Source organism: Haliaeetus albicilla, chromosome 21, assembly GCF_947461875.1.
Source record: "Haliaeetus albicilla chromosome 21, bHalAlb1.1, whole genome shotgun sequence".
Lineage (NCBI taxonomy): Eukaryota > Metazoa > Chordata > Aves > Accipitriformes > Accipitridae > Haliaeetus > Haliaeetus albicilla.
Window position 1 is genome coordinate 18,065,057 of NC_091503.1, and position 16,839 is coordinate 18,081,895.

A 16,839-nucleotide genomic window follows, 5' to 3' on the forward strand; every position below is an offset into this window, starting at 1 on the left:
AACGACACTTTCCCACTGTAAGAGCAGTAAATGTGAGAAAAATAAATGGCTAGTTCATTTTTGCAAGGAAGGTGCTGCAGCATCACTGCGAACGCAAGGAGCTTGGTATTCCTGAAGTGTTTTTGCATGATTATTTTTTAGGTTCACTCTTCAGTTACATAACAACATATGCTTTCCCTATTTACAATGTTAAAATAGACCGAGATAAAAAAAAATATACTCCCACTGCGAACGATATGGCACTGACGTCTACTACTGATACACCGATGTCTTTTCCCACCAAAGCCAGCTAGATGCTGCCTCAATCTGCCATGAAAAGCCTGTAATCTCAGAGCCATAAAGTATAGCAATGTGCAAGGAAATGAACCCAAAGAAAAAGCTTGGCAATCAGAACTTGGAGATTGTCCCTTAAAGTGTCGGTAGCTGCCTGGATCTTCCCAGTGTTCCCAGCAGATATTTTGGGTTGAAAGAAAGAAATGCCTCAGCTAAGCCTGAAGGCACCTGTTGGAAGGTGTCCCAAAATGTGGGGATTGTCAATAGCGGGGATCGGTCTACGCTGGTGGCAGATGTTTTATGCTCAATAGTGACTGGAAGGAAAATTTCCCACCCAGGAACTGTCAAGCACAAGATGTCTGCAGTGTATTAAGAGCTTTAGAATAAAATACTAGGTTGTGGTAGAGGTTTGCTTTATGTGAAGCTTCTCTCTCGTCAAAATAATTTTGAGGAAGAATTGTTTTCCTTTTTTAACACCTGTTTTTGACATTTCTGAAATGGAAAAGCTTTTTGTTGTCGTCAAAATGACTCTGTTATGAAATGTAGATGTAGGTAGGGTAAGAAAGGAGTTATAACGAATACGTTTGAGGGATTCCTGCAAAGAGTTCTTGCACATGAAATAAAAATGTGCGTTCTAGCACATCTCGACCTTCCCATGTCATAAACAAATGTGGAAATGGAAAGGGCAAATTCTCAGCTGTGCGCCGGGATTAAAACAAGCAGCAAAGCCCATCTCCTCTCAGCTCCACCCTGTGCCCTCCCTGTCCCCAGCACCTCCGCCACCGCGAAGATTTTAAGCTTCAACTAGTCGCCCATAGCAAATCCCGGACCTGAAACCAGCGTGATGCTGAGGACATGCGGAATCTTTCTTTTTGGTGGATGATGGTTTTGCCAAGGAGCGGTGCCCGTTTGCTTCTGTGCAGAGGTTTGGACAGCCACACAAAGGCCCCGGTGGAGACGAATTGGTGGGCAGAGAGCAGGTGATAAGGTTAAAAGTGCACGATGGCTGCAGTTTTATCACTCGGATATCAGTAATGCGGACGTGCCTATGTGTGTTTGGATTCCAGGCACATGTATCTGAATACGCCTGTCTAAATCAAGCGGCTGCTCAAAACCTTTAGCAAGGGTCCTCAGCCAGAAAGCCCGAAGCCTCCCGCGTTTACCTTCAACACGCATCGGGAACTGCCGCAGTGGGTTGCAAAGCGTTGTACTTAAGAAATGAAGTCTGGAGAGAAATGAGTCTTCTGTGCAATTATTTCATACTTTTTGGCTTCTCTGATTCAGTCTAGCGCTGAACCTCTCCCTTCTCTCCCCCTTCCCATTAGCCCCACGAGGCCTCCCTGACCTTACAATCCACCCACGGTTTCCATGTTACTGTCAGCCTCCTTACACTTGACTGATGAGAAATATGTGATTATTCAACACATCATAAAAACAGCCAGAGCAAATGAAGGAGAAATCTGGAAAGTATTTATAGAAAATCTGTAAACAATCATTGCAATTCAGCTATTCAAAGCTGTGCACACATTAGCTTGTTAGCTGTAGAGCCGTCAGATGTTCTTTGGTTCTTTTACCTTTTTTAAAAATTAAGAACTGCTTTGTTATACTCCCAGCCATTTTGTATTTCATAGGCTTCTGTTTGCAGAAACAATTTCTTTTTGAGCTACAATAACCGAGAAGAGATTTTTTTTTTCCTTATGACTACACATCACTTCATTGACTTCAGAGGTTTGACAAGCACCGATTCACTGACATTGCTTGTGTGCTAAAAGGCTTCTTGAGGTGACTTCAAGCACATGCATCTGTTTGCTGCGTACAGCTCAACATCAGGTTCAGATAAGTAGGAAGGAGGAGGTGAGAAGGAAGAAGCCGTGAAACTCTTCTGGAAAGCGACACAATGCAACGGTGGGACACGCATTGCAAAGTCTCTCTTCTCTGTGAGAGGCAGGGGTGTTTCTTACTCACCATAGCGTGATTTAACCAGAGTGGGATGATTCCATCAAGGCTTTTGGGGTAAACCAGCTCTCGATTGTAGGTATACAGTGTCCAAAAGGATATAGACACAAACTGGAACCAAAATACAAAATGAAAGAAATTTCAAAATGAAAGACAAACCTAACTGATGGGATTTGGCTAGTGCTTTCATTTCTAAGAAGGCAAAACATCTCCTACATGAAATGTGGTGATATTGCCAGATAAACTCGCATATCTCACATGTTACAACATAAAGAAAGGAATTTACTCTGAACTGCAGTGCTCTGTGTTGATACTGCGAGAAAAACCTCCTTTATAAACTACCAACACTGACATTTTCTGTAGAATACTAGCTTTAAACTTCCCCCCCCCGCCGCCTCCTTTGCAGATGGGATCTTTTGATGGTCCAGAAGTTCTCCTCGAGGGATTGACTGTCAAGCCACAGCATTTGTTCTGCTCAGTAACAAAGTAAAAACAGATCTTGGTAAGACAGTTCACATAAAACTTACCCTTATCTTCACAATTCATAAGGCTAATTCCTAAACTGCAGGTGCAAGCCGCACTGTGGGCACCCATGTTTTTCCCAACAGAGAAGGATTTACAGTGGGAGAACTTAACTGCAGGAGATGAACCCTGGTATCGGTTACTGATACCTGGAAGCTGATTTGCACTTTTTTGGTCTGGCTTTGTATGTGAGCACACTGTGTGCTTGGGGTTGGAAATCAGGGACGTGAGATGCTGGAAGAATAAGACTACCGTGTGCCTCTGTCCTGCGGGCATGGTGAGGATCCCTGGGGGGAATATGACAGCAGCATCGTGAATACTGCTGTGCAGGGAAGATAAATTAGCCAGTCTCTCTGTCTCCATCCCTGGCAGGACTTTTTTAGTGAGCTAGCTGGCTGAGCTCGTTGTGGACCAGATTTAAGCAGCACTTCTCAGCCCTTTGAGATTCAGAGGTGGCTGCAGGCTTCACTCACGCAGAGCAGTACCTACATATATAACCCACCGGTTCCTGTCCAACCCACAGGACCGGATAAACAGCCTTTCAATAAACAGCATTGTCTGTGAGGGAGTAGGTGATCCGTGGTGAATCTGACATAGGCTGTGACTACAATTATTTTCCTGTGAATCTGTTTCTCTCCAGCGCTTATTTAAAGCCACACTGGAGTCAGAGAAGGAGATGGGAGATTCTGCTGCCTCTTAGGTACCCTCTCGTGTCCTCCTGGCCCGTGCTGCCCTTTGGAGAAATGCCCTGAATCGATAAACCCACAGCTGTTTGGACTATGAGATTAACGAAGAGGTTACACCTCATTCACCCTTCGGGGTCAACCTGTATTCCCTCGGGGACAGCAACCCTAAAGTTTGTGCAAGAGGCTTTGCATTCAACCATGACAAGCTCAGCACTGTTTCTTCTTCTAAACGCTCCAAATCCATTTTCAAATGGTAAAAGAGAGCCTACAGTTCTCATCTATTTTATACATGTGTATGTTATGCTGCTATACACCCCTAATCATTTATGCAAACATTTACATGCAGAGGTTACTTACTGTGGACACTGGGAAAGCCAGGACACTGAAAAGAAGGTCTCTGCTGGAAATTATGCACTTAGCACATCGCAGTTTCTTAATTAGTCTCAACACATCAGCCAGGAAGGACACCCCATAGAAGACAGCCTGCAAAACCTAAAGTAATTACACCTAATGAGATAAACTCATCCAGCTTTCATTAGCACGTTCCTCAATGAACTCTGTTCTTGCTCTTCAGGGAGCTGTTTTGTTCCTGAGATGCAAGTCTGCGTGAGGGAAATAGCTGTCGGCTAAATCTTTTTTACTAACGGAAACTGATTAAATAAAGTTGTTTGGGAGGTAACTTTAACAGTATCTCATTTAATAGACTAAACAGAGATGTGTGATGTGATTCAGATGGGAGAGGTGGCAGGACATGTTGAAAGCCAGCTCCTTCACACTTCCTATGTTAATTGTTATGTTCAAGTTATCTGTGTAGGAACAGGAGAGAACAAAATATGCCAGGAAACGTTTCCTGTAAAGCAATTGCTAGATAGCTTCTCCCACCATTTAGCCGACACAGGGCCTTCTTTCCAGGGACTCACAGTGCAGTTGATCTCACTGTCAAGTAGCTCAAAATGCTCTAATGTGAGAATTAGGTGCGGAAGTTATCAAAACCAGAACCTCTTTTGCTGAACTCAGAGGGATTCAGGAAAGGATTTCAAGTGCTTAGAAGCAGAAATCCAGACTTCAGTAACTAAAACTGAGTAAGTTAAACTATTTATAACCATCGGATTTTGGAGCTCTGTGTGTGTGTTGTTTTGGGTTGGTTTTTTTTCTTTCCTTAAATCGTTTACAAGTAATGAGGATGGGGTTGTTTGGGGAGGGCGCTGGGAGGATTTGGTAAAGAATTAGGTAAGTGCACAGTGACAAAACAGAATTCTGCAAACTGTGGATGAAATTGCCACAATATTGTGGTTTAAACCAATATTGCTTTTCTGATTACTTCATTTTCTCTCCTAACACTGCACAGGGGTTCTTGTTAAACGAGATTTGTCAGATGCACGAAGGCAAAGCCTTGCAGGAAAATATTTCTCCTGTTACCTTGCATTCAGCACTGAGTCTAGTTCAGTTCTGTTAACTCATGATGCGGCCTCTTCTTTTTAAGGCTAGGTTGTCCCAGAGTGATGCAATATGGGAAATGCAGCGTACTGCAAATGCTGGACCAGCTAGCGATGCTTAAATGGAAAGAGGCTGCGTTACAGCTTTCAGGATGAGATCTCTTTTGCCATGATCGTAGTCTGAACTGGATATTTATTTAGAGCAAAGTGTCTGAAGTTGTGGCCAGTTACTTCATCAGTTTCTGAAGGAGCCGAGAAGGGTGGTGCTTGGGAGGGGACAGAATTAGTGCAATGCTTTTCCATCAGAAATTCCTTTATCATCAAAATATCTGAGGGAAAGAGGGGACTATGATTTCACCATGCCCGTTGTCAAACAAGGGTTTCTGCAAGCTTTAGTTTGCAGAGACTGACTCGTCCTGGGGAGCAAAATGAGCGTAGTTTGCATGGCCGAAGTATCCTTGCAGTTATCCGCAAGCATCCCCATCCATTTTGTGGCTTCCCAGCAAAGGGAAAAGATACATCCCTCCTCCCCTCTCCTTTCTGCAGTCCAGATGGTAGCCACCGCAGACTGCAGCCGGGTGCCACTGGTGGGGTGTCCCCCCTCCCCGCGCAGACCCACAGCGGTGGCGGTGGGGGGTGCTGGCACGGGCTGGGTGCCTGGCCCAGGGACACCCAGGACGAGGTTTCGGAGGTCGTGCACCACCCGGTTCAGCTGCAAAGCCCCGAGTTTCCTCTCAAGAGCATGGGGAGAACAGCCACATTTTGACATAAAAACAACCCAAGCAGCTTCATCAGAACCCACATATGGTTTTGTTCAATTCCGAGGCACCCAAACCAGCTCTTTCAAATGTGGTTTTCTCTCTCTCTCTCTCCCCATTATCACAATTAGCCTCTGTAACTGCAGGCACAATTTCAGTCAGTAGGGATTCAGCCCTCCGAGTCACGGGTCTAGTTCAGAAAAGCCCGTACTGGGGCGCAGCGTACTTCGACCCAAGCACACGTTCAACCCAAACATCTGCCCCAGTCCCCGGCCTCACCAGGACACCAAAACCAAGTCCCTGAAGAGCTAAGAAAAACCTGGTAATAAACAGAAGCTCTTGTTACACCCTGTAGAGTCAACAGTAACTTTCTGTAAAAAGCATGGAAAATGAACATGAGGATGGTGACAGTCTGGTGACACATGGTGACTAATTGCCAATAAAGCAATTAGGGAGAGGCCTGGTTCCCAGAGGATGGGGCTATTATTATCTTGTTCATGGTCAGCCTTACATTAATCATGGGACAGGGATTGGCTACTTCTTCCCCCCACTTTCAAAATTAACTAAAATAAACATTTCTGAAAAGAAACAGTCCTAAAACAGCCACATTCTCAGCCTGGTAAATATTCTGTCATATGCAGGGGAGGACAATGTTATCTTCTGCATGGAAAATGCTTATCTGAGTGTGTAACCTGACCCATTTCTCTGGCTGAATATGGAGAAGAACAACTCCTGAAGAAGTTTGAACTCAGTCAGTCTCGGGAGCTTGTTTTTGCCCTGCTCATAGCTCTACCCTTGTCCGTCACTGTGGGTTCAAAGGCGTTTCAGTCAGTTTGTGATCACCCTGTATTTCCAGGAGCAATGGAAGAATATACAAGTAATTTTCAAGCCAGAAAACTGAACCTAGCAACCATCCCTAGTAATGCTCAGTCTGGCAGGGCGCGCTACCAGTAGACTGGAGTCAGAGCTCCAAACCCGTGCTCTTTCAGGCTTTTTTCCTGTAAGAAAGGTGTATCCAAATCTCGCAGCCCTTCACTATGGGAAAATGTTGACATTAAAAAAAAAAAAAATTACATGAAAACATCAAATTATTCCAGATGTCCTGTGAGTTTCCCAAACAGCAGTGCTGGTGCTCACAAATCCATTGCAGCCACTCATGGAATATAAATCTGCTGGCTGTAAATAAAGAGGATCCCCTAAAGTATTCCCACACAAACAGAAGGAAGACTGGAAGCATTCAGAAAGCTAACAATTAACCCAAAGAAGAGAATATGGATATGATTATCCCTGTTGGAGAGATGCCGCTTTCCTCTCTAGACCCACAATGCTCCATGGCACTAGGTGCTGTAGAAATGCTAAATTTGGCCAGATCGATTTTCCAAACTGAGAGTCATAGTGACAAAGACAAACCTTAATTTTTATCTGCTGCAGTGATCAAAGGGGTGTTTCTGTTTAACTAACCTGACATGATTTACTTTCGTGTATAAGATCTAGCCATATGTGTATATTGAAATCTCCAACTAGTACAAATAAATCGGGCTCCAAGCTCTGCCCTTAAGGGGGCATAAATCCAATATTCCAAATAGGCTATTAGACATAACAGTCAACTTTTAGTGTAGACACACATCCATTCACATGATAGAGACCTGGAAAATATGTATACTAAATACTGGGTCTATTCTGAAATAAATAAAAAACAGCTTTCAAGAGAATTGAAAAGTATTTCAATTATGAGAGACAAAGGCATAAGGAATAAAATGGGGCAGGAGTGCAATTAATAGTTTTTAAAGGTGCAGTGTGCTCATTATGCAATGATTTACTAATAGATTTACAGCAGTGAGCAGATTTTTACGAGCTTGGATATTTCAGGCAATGAATGATTCAGCTTGTACTGTTTTGTGTCACAGACAAATGGATACAAAACTGTTTTTATCTGTCATTTCTGCTTGTTCAATAATCGGTCAATGAACTCCTCTGGTACAAAACCCACTTATCTCTTTTTTTTTCCCCTACAAAAATATTTCCTTTCTGAATCTTGATTGCTATGATCATTAACTAGATAAATGAATCTGAAGTAACGTCAGAGCTGTAGCTCTCTTGGGAGACTAGCGAGGAATTGAATGAGGTGATAAAAGAGGGTCATATCTAGAAAAAATTCTTCCAGCATCCCTCCAGCAGAGCTAGGAGTCAAGCTGCATTTCCATCCCCGGAAAATGTCACATTTCCCAGTATTTCCATTTTGGATGAGAGCAAGCCAGCCACAGCAGCTTTCCACAGAAGGAAGTTTTCAAATGCAATTCCAAAGAGCTAAGAGGAATTTTGGGGGGAAAATTTCCAAGTGATTCAGTCAGCTGGTGCCAGAAGCCAGGCAATCACAGTCTGGCTGGAGACAGGCAGAAGAGCTGGGCAAGCGCTCTGCGTGCCTGGCCCTGGGGAAGCCTCCAAGATACGGCCCAGCCCTGCCCAGCACGGCGGCTCCACCAAACCAGCACAGCCCAGCGAGAAGCTTTTGCCTGATCTTCTTCCCCAGGACCGTACCTCCCGGCATCCCGAGGCGTCTCCTGGGACTACGTCCAAAGGCACAGAAACGTAACGGGTCGGGTGTGCACCTGATGGACGTCTGTGGCCAACAGCCGCCTCTCGTTCCTTGATGTCCCTCAGCAGCAGCAGGGAGTGGTTTAATGCCAAACCATGGGACGACTCTTCTAGGTCCTGGGCAGCCCCCCAGGGAGCTCCACGGTCCCCTGGACCATGTTGTCTTCTCACCCTCTTCCTCTCTTATCCAGCGGCCCAGGAAAATTTTGCCACCTGGAGATACCAACAAACGCTGTCCAAATCAGCGGGAGAAGGGGGGAGGAGGGCATTTCTCTCCCCATGCCCCTCTCCCTTTTTGGCAATCCTTTCTTTAAAAAAATGATGTCTCTGTAGAAGAAGGACTACTGGCCATGAAGGAGTGATTTTGCACATGCTGCCCCATTGCCACATTTTCTGTGTGAGAGATAGGCAACATCTTCAGCCCAAACCATGTCCCTGTTGGCTGACAGCACTGTTTTAGCATCGGGATTGGATTAATAAGTGGTTAAAATATGGGAGACAAAGGACTGGAGAAGTGGAGCAAGGGCTCCTGTTCACGGAGATTTAATGAGACCTGAGCTGTTCAGCAGATCCGTAAATGAGCTGGGGAAGGGAGCAAACACCGAGGTGGTAAAGCTTTGTAAATCTTTTTTTTTTTTTTTTTTTTTCTCCTCTGTCAAAGTGAAGCCTGACTGCAAAATTGCCAGAGAATCTCAGGATGCTGAGAGCCTGAGAGATCAAATAGCAGGTGAAAATCAGTGTTGGTAAATGCAATGTAATGCATTTCAGAAAAAAAAGCAACTTCAATTATATATTTTTCAACAGTGGGTTCTAAATTAACTATCGCCATCCAGGAAAGAAATCACTGTGGATAGCGCTTTCAAATTGCCAGCTGCTTGCTCACCAGTAATCAAAAAAGACAAATAGAGAGTTAAGAATTGCTAAGAAATAAACAACAGAAGAGGAAACACCTTTAGGCCACTGTATAAATCCATGCTGTGCTCATAGCTCAACCACTGCAGCCTGCCCTACTCACCCCTTTCTGAAACTAGAAAAACTACTGCAAAGGGTGACAAGGATGCTTTAATGAAAGCAGCAGCCCTTTGTGAAGAGAGATGAAAAAGGCTCAGACTTCCAGCTTGCAGAAAAGAATAACCGAGGGGAAAATCTGGTGGAGGTCTCTAATGAGTGGCAAAGAAAAAGTGAACAGGGGCGGACAATTAAATTATAACACAGAACTAGAGAGGCATCAAATTCAGTTGTCAGGAAGCTGGTTTACAGCAACAAAATGAACTGCTCTTTCACAGAAGGCACACTTGCCTCATGGCACTCATTGCCACAGGATAGGGAAGGTACCAAAAGTATGAACGGGTATGTTTTTCCTTTAGATAGATGAAGGGAAGACTTTGAATGGTATTAGCTACCTCTGGATTTCTCTCCTGACTGGGCACATTGGTATGCCAGCGTGAGGGTAGAGTCACAAAAAGTTCATTTTACACTTACACATGCTCTTGTCTTGTGCAGCCTTTCCCTGATCATCCACTGCTGGTCACTAAGGGAAGATGAATGATAATTTCAATGAGTATTTCTGCATGCCAAAATACTGGGAGATGGGTTACTTGCTTTCTCCTCTTGATCTCATGCTTTAGAGTTGTGTCATATACTGCGTGATAGATCTCATTATAACGGTGCCAGGGGATGGGGGTGGAGATGCTGTTTTGCCTGAAAGTATGGCTGATACTTTAATGGGGCCAGCTTCCCCAAAAAACAAAGGAGAGGAGCTGGGCACACAGTCTCTTGCCTCGGACTTGGCTGGTGGTGTTTTAGTCTACTGACATATGTCCCAGCAGGACAAACTGAATATCCTTAAGGTTGTGAATCCTGACCATTTGATTGCTGGCATTTCAGAAAAATTAATTTTTAAACCATCACAAAAAGCCTAGATGTACTGATACAAAGACAACATAGCAACGAACCATACATGTGCCATCCTGACTGCAGCGATATATGTGCCCTCATCCTTCCACAGCCGGCTTGGCCACTTAGAAGGGCACCGTGGCTCCCTGAAGCCCAGGCTGTTGTAGCCACCTCATGTGCCGTTCACTGCCTCCTAGTTGCAAATATTTCACAGAGTCACAGAATGGTTGAGGTTGGAAGGGACCTAAACTTCCCAGCCTCTTGGGGGTCTCCAAAGGCCCCACTTGGAGCTGGGGAGCCTTTAAATTTCCATGGAACTCCACCATGGGGTGTCTCCTTCTAAAGAGTAAAAGCAGAGACAAACACACCCCGGGCCAGACCTCCCACTGATATTTAACTCTTGACGGTCACACAGAATGGACGAAAGGCTACGGAGGTCCCTGCGGTCATCCTTCAGATTAGCAAGTGCCCCTGAACTTTGTCCCTTGTAGGAACCCTCTCCACACGCCTGGTCTTTCCACCCCGCTGCCACCAGTCAGCGAGGAACCGCTCGGGCTGCGAACAAACCTTCTCCCCCAGGGTATCTCACGTGCTTTCATTTTGACTTCTGTCTTGTGAAATGTCAGCATATTAGGCGAAGCAGAACACATTACGGTCTATGTTTTTCTGTGTACTGTTAGGAAATGCAGCAAGCAGCTGAGAGCGCTGTTAAAACACAGGCACTAATGCCACAATCACCTCTCTCTGCAGGCTGGAATTTCTTTCCCTCGTGCTCTCAGCTGATTGTCAAACTAAGCATGTACTCTGAATGGCCAAATTAGCACCGTGCTATGCTTTGTTTTATCTTTTTCTGTAATTTACAGGACAGAAAAGCCTATTAAAAACCTGAAGTAAACCTTCAAGCAGCATTATAATGTGTATTGAATTAAGGGTTAGGTAACATGCATCAGACTTGCACATGTCCTGGCTGGACGTATGCTACCTTTCTGTCCTTCTCCTCACTGATAGCTTGTCTCTTTTACAAGGAGGCAGCTAGCTTCAGAGGACTTTCTGAAAGCCAAGTTGCCCACCAGCCAATATTCCTTCTGCATAAAACCTGTGAATACGTTTCACAGCACAAGCATGGATCCCTACTTAGTTTCTTTTGGGGTATAAACCGTTAAAGAAAGCAGTTTAACAGCAGCAAATATACCAGCTGCATATGTCTTGAGGCACAGATGGCAGACAAACAAATAGACAAATTGGTATCACTGTACAACATGATTTGCTTACCAGATTGAGGACTGTCAAATATTTCCACTGCCCACCGTAAAGAAACACTTCAGATGGCCGCTCTTCTGTTCTTACGTGTGTGATTGAATAGGCAACGAAAAAATACCAGACAAAAGCAAGGCAATGGTACGTTGCGAGAGTAGAGATTTCCATGCTTTAGCTAAGAGCAAGTGATAATCGGGACAAAAGCAGCTTTTCTCTTAAGGTCCTCGGCCGCTGTGCATGGGAAATGGCAGGGCAGGAGGGTGTACTTCGGCGCAGACTCTGGACACGTTGTTGCCGCTTTGCTCTCGTCAAAAGAAATAATCACAAGGCTGCGAACTTTGCTTCTATTTGTTTCCCTTTTCACTGTACAGATAGGCTGGGGGGGGGGGGGGGCAAGAAGAATAGGCTTATTCCCCAGATTTAAATGCTTTGCTCAAGATTAGCGGATTAGTTGCAGAGTTACATAAGTTTTGGGGGTTTTTTTTTGCAAAAGTAGGGGGAGCTTTGCTGCTGATTTTGTGTAACGGGCTGTCACGCTTCGGGTAGCAAGTGAAAACAAGTGGCATTTTCCTCACTCATAGCGGTGGGTGCAGCCATTTCTCCAGCTCAGCCTGGGAAGCCTCTGTGACTGTTTTTCCCTTGTGCCAAAGGAAGAAGTGGGAAACATAACGGTCTGTGAAAGAAAAAAAACGAGTTGATTTGTTGATAGGCTATGGAGGTGGCAAGGAAGCTGAGAGGATTCGTAGGCAAAGGTCCTTGGGGTTGAAAATCAGTGCGAGTGTTGACATTTTTTTGTGGGAAAAGGCTCCGCCGCCTTTACGCCGCTCCACGCAGCTGGGATCCGTCACCACCGTGCACGGCAGGTCGGCCAAACCCTGAGTCGCTTTGAAGCTCTGGCAGGGATGGAGACACAGGGCAAAGGCCTTGGGTGACAAGCCCTAAGCACTGAGCAGGGCATCTCGCCTACCTGCTGCTTTACGTGCTGCCATCCACTTTCAGACAGCCCCTCTTCCGTGGCGCGACATTATCGCACCGTCGGGGCTGGGGTCAAGAAGAGAAGAACCGATGCTCACGCAACGACCCTAAAATGAAGCGATCAAAAAAGTTGTCATGGAAATGCTCATTTTCCCCTCCCTAATTAGCCCTGGAAAACACACACGGCATTTGCTATTTGGGCCAGAGTCTCCGTAATCGCAGTGCTGTCAGCAGTAATTGCCACCTAAGCGTTTCAGGGGAGCCTTGCCGGGTAGCGGGTACCATGCCCCAGCCCATGCCTGGATCTTGCCCACGCAGGACGGGGAGAGGGGGAGAGGGGGATGCTCTTCTCGCCCCTGCAGAGGCTGTCCCCGGGGACAGGGCTGGGCTTCGGCCAAGCAGACTGCATTAAAGGATCTCTTTTTTTTTTGCCCCTCTAACTGGCCTACAGGCAGCATTAAGCAATCTGCTGTGTTTTGGTTTGTTTTGGTTTTTCTCTTGCATTTTTTTTCCCCCCTGGTACCAGACATAAGGCTCCATGTGGGATGATTTCCTATGAACTCAGACAGCAATGTGGATGCATGTTGGGAAACAGCCCTTGCACTAAGGCACTTCAATATCCTCCTGTGTTTCATTGACTTCTCCCCTAATTGAGATTACCCACATCCAGATTCCCCAGGCATTCCAGCCATCACAATCCCAGTGAAATATTTCTGCCTCACTTAGGAAAAATAAAGATGTAGATACTTTTGTGGTTGTTTGAGTTTGCAGGAAAAAAAACCCTTGCCAGAAAAAGAAAAAAAAAGAAAAAAAAAAGATGGGAATATGTTTTTTGGACTCTGACAATGTCACCAGTCTTTTCCTAGGAAATCCAGCAAAAAATAGTTTTCAGTTGCCTTTACAAACTTTCTGGGGAGAGGCAGTGCTGTCATGAGCTGTTCTTCCTCTGCTTCTCCTTGTTAAGACTCATCCCTGTGACAAAAGGCAGGAACAGAATAGGACCATGGCATGGAAGGGCCCTTTTTATTAGCGATTTGCATATCAAAGGCACCAAGCAGTCAGCACTTAACAAGTTATCTTCACACCAGCCTTTCTGAGGTTTTGCTGTAGAGCAACTTTAAAAATGGGAAGGCATGTGCTTCTGCTCAGTAGGTGCCCGAATGCATGCAAATGAATGTAAATGTATGGAAAATGACAAAGTATGTTTTTTCTTTTCTGGAGGATCTTGGCCAGTATGGCTGGGAAGGTGTCAAGTACGGTGACAGTTTTCTGATGTGGACACCTGTCCAACAGACTGAGACCATCTGCTTTGTTTTCCCATATACAAGAAGCAAGATACTTATCCTTCAGCCTAGATAAGGGATGAAGTTCAGATGTAGAAAAATGGCAAAGAAAGGATGAGAACCAGATAGGATCTGAAGGCTAATACCCCGCAGTTCATGGACTCTTTCTTATTTCACTGCAGTGAGCAAATACACTGGAAAGTTCATATCTTACACCTTCTCTCCAAGGGCATGAACATCTACTCAAGGTTCAGTGGAACAGGAAATTCAGCCCCAAAGTTTTTTCAGGGGGTGGAGAGGAGGAAGAAAGAAGGAGCACATCGAAGCACGGGCAGATGTGCTGCTACGGATCTAGCGGGATCGTTTAGGGAAACACCATTTTCCGTCTGCTTGGTATCACACCCCAGCTCACATCTGCTTCTCCCCTGGCACTGAGCCACACTCACACACTCTGCCAACGCTCCCAGTCTGCTTCAGGGGCTCGACTGCTTTGAGCAGCAACAGCTGACTTTGTACTGAAGCAAACTGGGAGCTCCCACTTAGTCCATTAACATGGGTGAGCTGAAGAATAGTAACGAGTAACTGGAGCTGTAAATCACGTTGTATATACAAAATGTCCTCTGCTCATGCCCTCTTCTAGAGGGGTGAATTACACCAGCTTGCCTGACTTTGCACCGAAATGGGCTTGACTCACTCATATTATTAGTATGGTTCAGGTACAGAGATGACAGCAAACAGTGTAAACCGGTAATATCTTAGACCAACATGTCTGTTTGTAATGTCACTGTGTGTCTCCACTGATGGGCATGGTATTTCCAGGCTATCGAGCACTCCCCCGTAAGTCCGTCATTACCATACAGTGTTAGTTACTACCTCAGCCTGTTGCTAATGAGGCAGCTGGTAGAAACAAATATTCCTGCTTCCTCATGGGCTGACAATTCATTTAGAGACCAGTTAGGCGCCTTTCAAATATTCTTCAATATTTTTGCACTGGCAAAGTTTCCTCTCTGTCAGGGCAGCATCCAGGGGTGGCAGAACAAGCGAAAGCAGCGCAGGAAATTACTGGCAGGTGACACAGTTATGGCCAGGTGGAAGGAAAGGATTCAAAGCCAAGCAAAGCCCTAGGAAAGGTTTGGGGGCCTCAAAAGCAAAACCGGGTCTTTGTGCCTGGCTCTCTTTCCTAGGCACGATCTAAGAACAAGGGGCTGATGCGCGACTGGGACTTGTGCAGGTCAGAGGGATTTCATAGGGTGAAGAAAATATGAGGAGCTGGGTAAGTATGTTTTTCTTCCAGTTTCCTGACGCTTGTTTCTATTCTCAATGCAGTTCTATTATCTCATGCGTGGATTTCATAATTTATTTATCTTTAATTTACTGCTATGGTAAGCTGGCTTGCATTAAGGGCGGCGTTCCTTGAAAGCAGGGCCTGGGGCTGTTCTTGTACAACATCCTCCGTGCGCTATGGGAGCGTGTCCGCAGTTAACAGACTCCATCTCTGCTATGTTCTGGTTTAGTTGCAGGTAATGCAGAGGTCTGTGCGGAAGAAGTATTTTCTGATAAGCATTAGCCAAGAAAGCTTTTTAGTATGTAGTGCGAGGCTGCCTGAGCTCTATGTCCTTGGGGATGTCTATAATAATGATTTGTTCTGTGACGGTCCTGATGTATGAAATGAAACATAATTGACAAAATTGCAAGCCCGGCATAGTCTGCTCCAGGCATTCTCAAATCCTGAGGCAAACTCCCCCAAATCATGTGGTTACTGTAATTCACAAGATTTAATTCTCTCTGGTTTTATTTGTCTTGGGCTTTAGTAGCTCCTAGGGGTCTGAGTTTTCCAACTCTTCTTCACAGCTGTGTGAGCGACAAGTATAGAAATGTTTTAACTGCTAATAAAAGCTGAGGGCCTTGCCCAGTGACACAGCAGTGATGGTGACAGCTAATGAAGATCGATAAAAATATCCTGAGATCCCTCACTAAAAATCTGAGAACAACCAATGCTGCAACATCTCCTTGCTGTGTATGGCAAGCAGGAAAATTAGAGAGTTGAAAGATAGCTTACGTATCCTCCTGCATGAGCCTCTCCTCTTTATCTTGTGTGAGATTTTTTTTTTTAAATATATATTTTTAAGGAGAAGACAGGAAGTGATTTATCTTATCTTAATATGTTTGTTCTGAATTGTTTTTAAAAAGTTGTTCCAAAATGCCAAAATTCAGAGGGATTTTTCAGTCCCAGAGTGATGACTGGTGTACAAGGAGAAACTGGATTCAGTAGTTGGAAGTACTTGCTCAGATTTCAGAGTTTCTCCTTCCCATTGAGTTCTATTGGCTTTTAAACTATATGTTTATTCAGACTGCCAAATGAAATGTCACTTTGATCCAGAAACAAAACTTCCTGTGTAACAATGATTTGACATTTCTGACTCTTTTAAATGAATGAAAATGATGACATTAATCAAAACAAAACCTTTTCAGCTAACAACTTGGGTACTAAAAGTAGGTATGTTGAAATTAAGAAACATTTGATTGGAAAAATGCTTGCCTGTCTCATTATCTCCAACCTGTAGTGGAAACTAGGAATTGTTTGCCTTATCACCAAACCCTAATAGTGTCTTCTCTCTTGGCAAGGTGAATTTTGCTTAGAAATAAAAGGTATGTTTTTCATTGATTCTCAACATCTTCCAAAACTTATATACTTTTTGAAGAGATATATAACATTGCTTCTCAATTTCACCTTTCCCCTTTTCTGTCAGAGATGCAAAATTAATCTTTGTCCATTTAGAAAGATTGTGCACAACCAACCTGAAGTTTAGAGTGAAACAAGCATTTAAACCACAGTGTACTAGGGAAGAAATGCCAGGGTATTTTTTTTTTAGATCTTGGATACGCAAGGTGTGACTGGTTCTCATTAGACTCCTTCCTGCCTGATAATTGTGGTGGGCAAGATAAGAAATCTGTTTGTTAATTATTTTTTTTCTTTGCCCTTTCCAGAGGGGGCCAAAAATGTACCAACAGGTCTTGCAAATAGATGTGTGTTTGTTAACATACTGCATAACAAAATGTTTTGATTTGTGTGGGGTTTCTTCATCTACTACTGAAACTCAGCAACTTCTAGGGCAGGACACAATAACTCTTTGACAGAAGAGTTTCATAAAGAATTATGATGTAGAGAGCACCTTGCTGGTCTGATGGGGTAAGAATTGCA

The 16,839-nt window shown here is 44.5% G+C and overlaps 1 protein-coding gene across 3 annotated transcripts in view; it reads right to left on the reverse strand.

Annotated features, from left to right (window-relative positions):
- Positions 1 to 11,750, reverse strand: part of ADTRP (androgen dependent TFPI regulating protein) — a 32,490-nt gene extending 20,740 nt beyond the window's left edge. For 2 of the 3 annotated variants that reach the window (XM_069809092.1, XM_069809093.1), the window contains exons 1-3: positions 11,395 to 11,750; positions 3,795 to 3,929; positions 2,239 to 2,340 (exon numbers count right to left, since the gene is read on the reverse strand). In XM_069809092.1, coding sequence (XP_069665193.1) covers positions 2,239 to 2,340; positions 3,795 to 3,929; positions 11,395 to 11,547 — 390 coding nt within the window. In that variant the 5' untranslated portion in view covers positions 11,548 to 11,750. The remainder of the gene's footprint in view (positions 1 to 2,238; positions 2,341 to 3,794; positions 3,930 to 11,394) is intronic. The other variant, XM_069809094.1, reaches the window with a different exon arrangement.
- Positions 11,751 to 16,839: the final 5,089 nt, after the last annotated feature.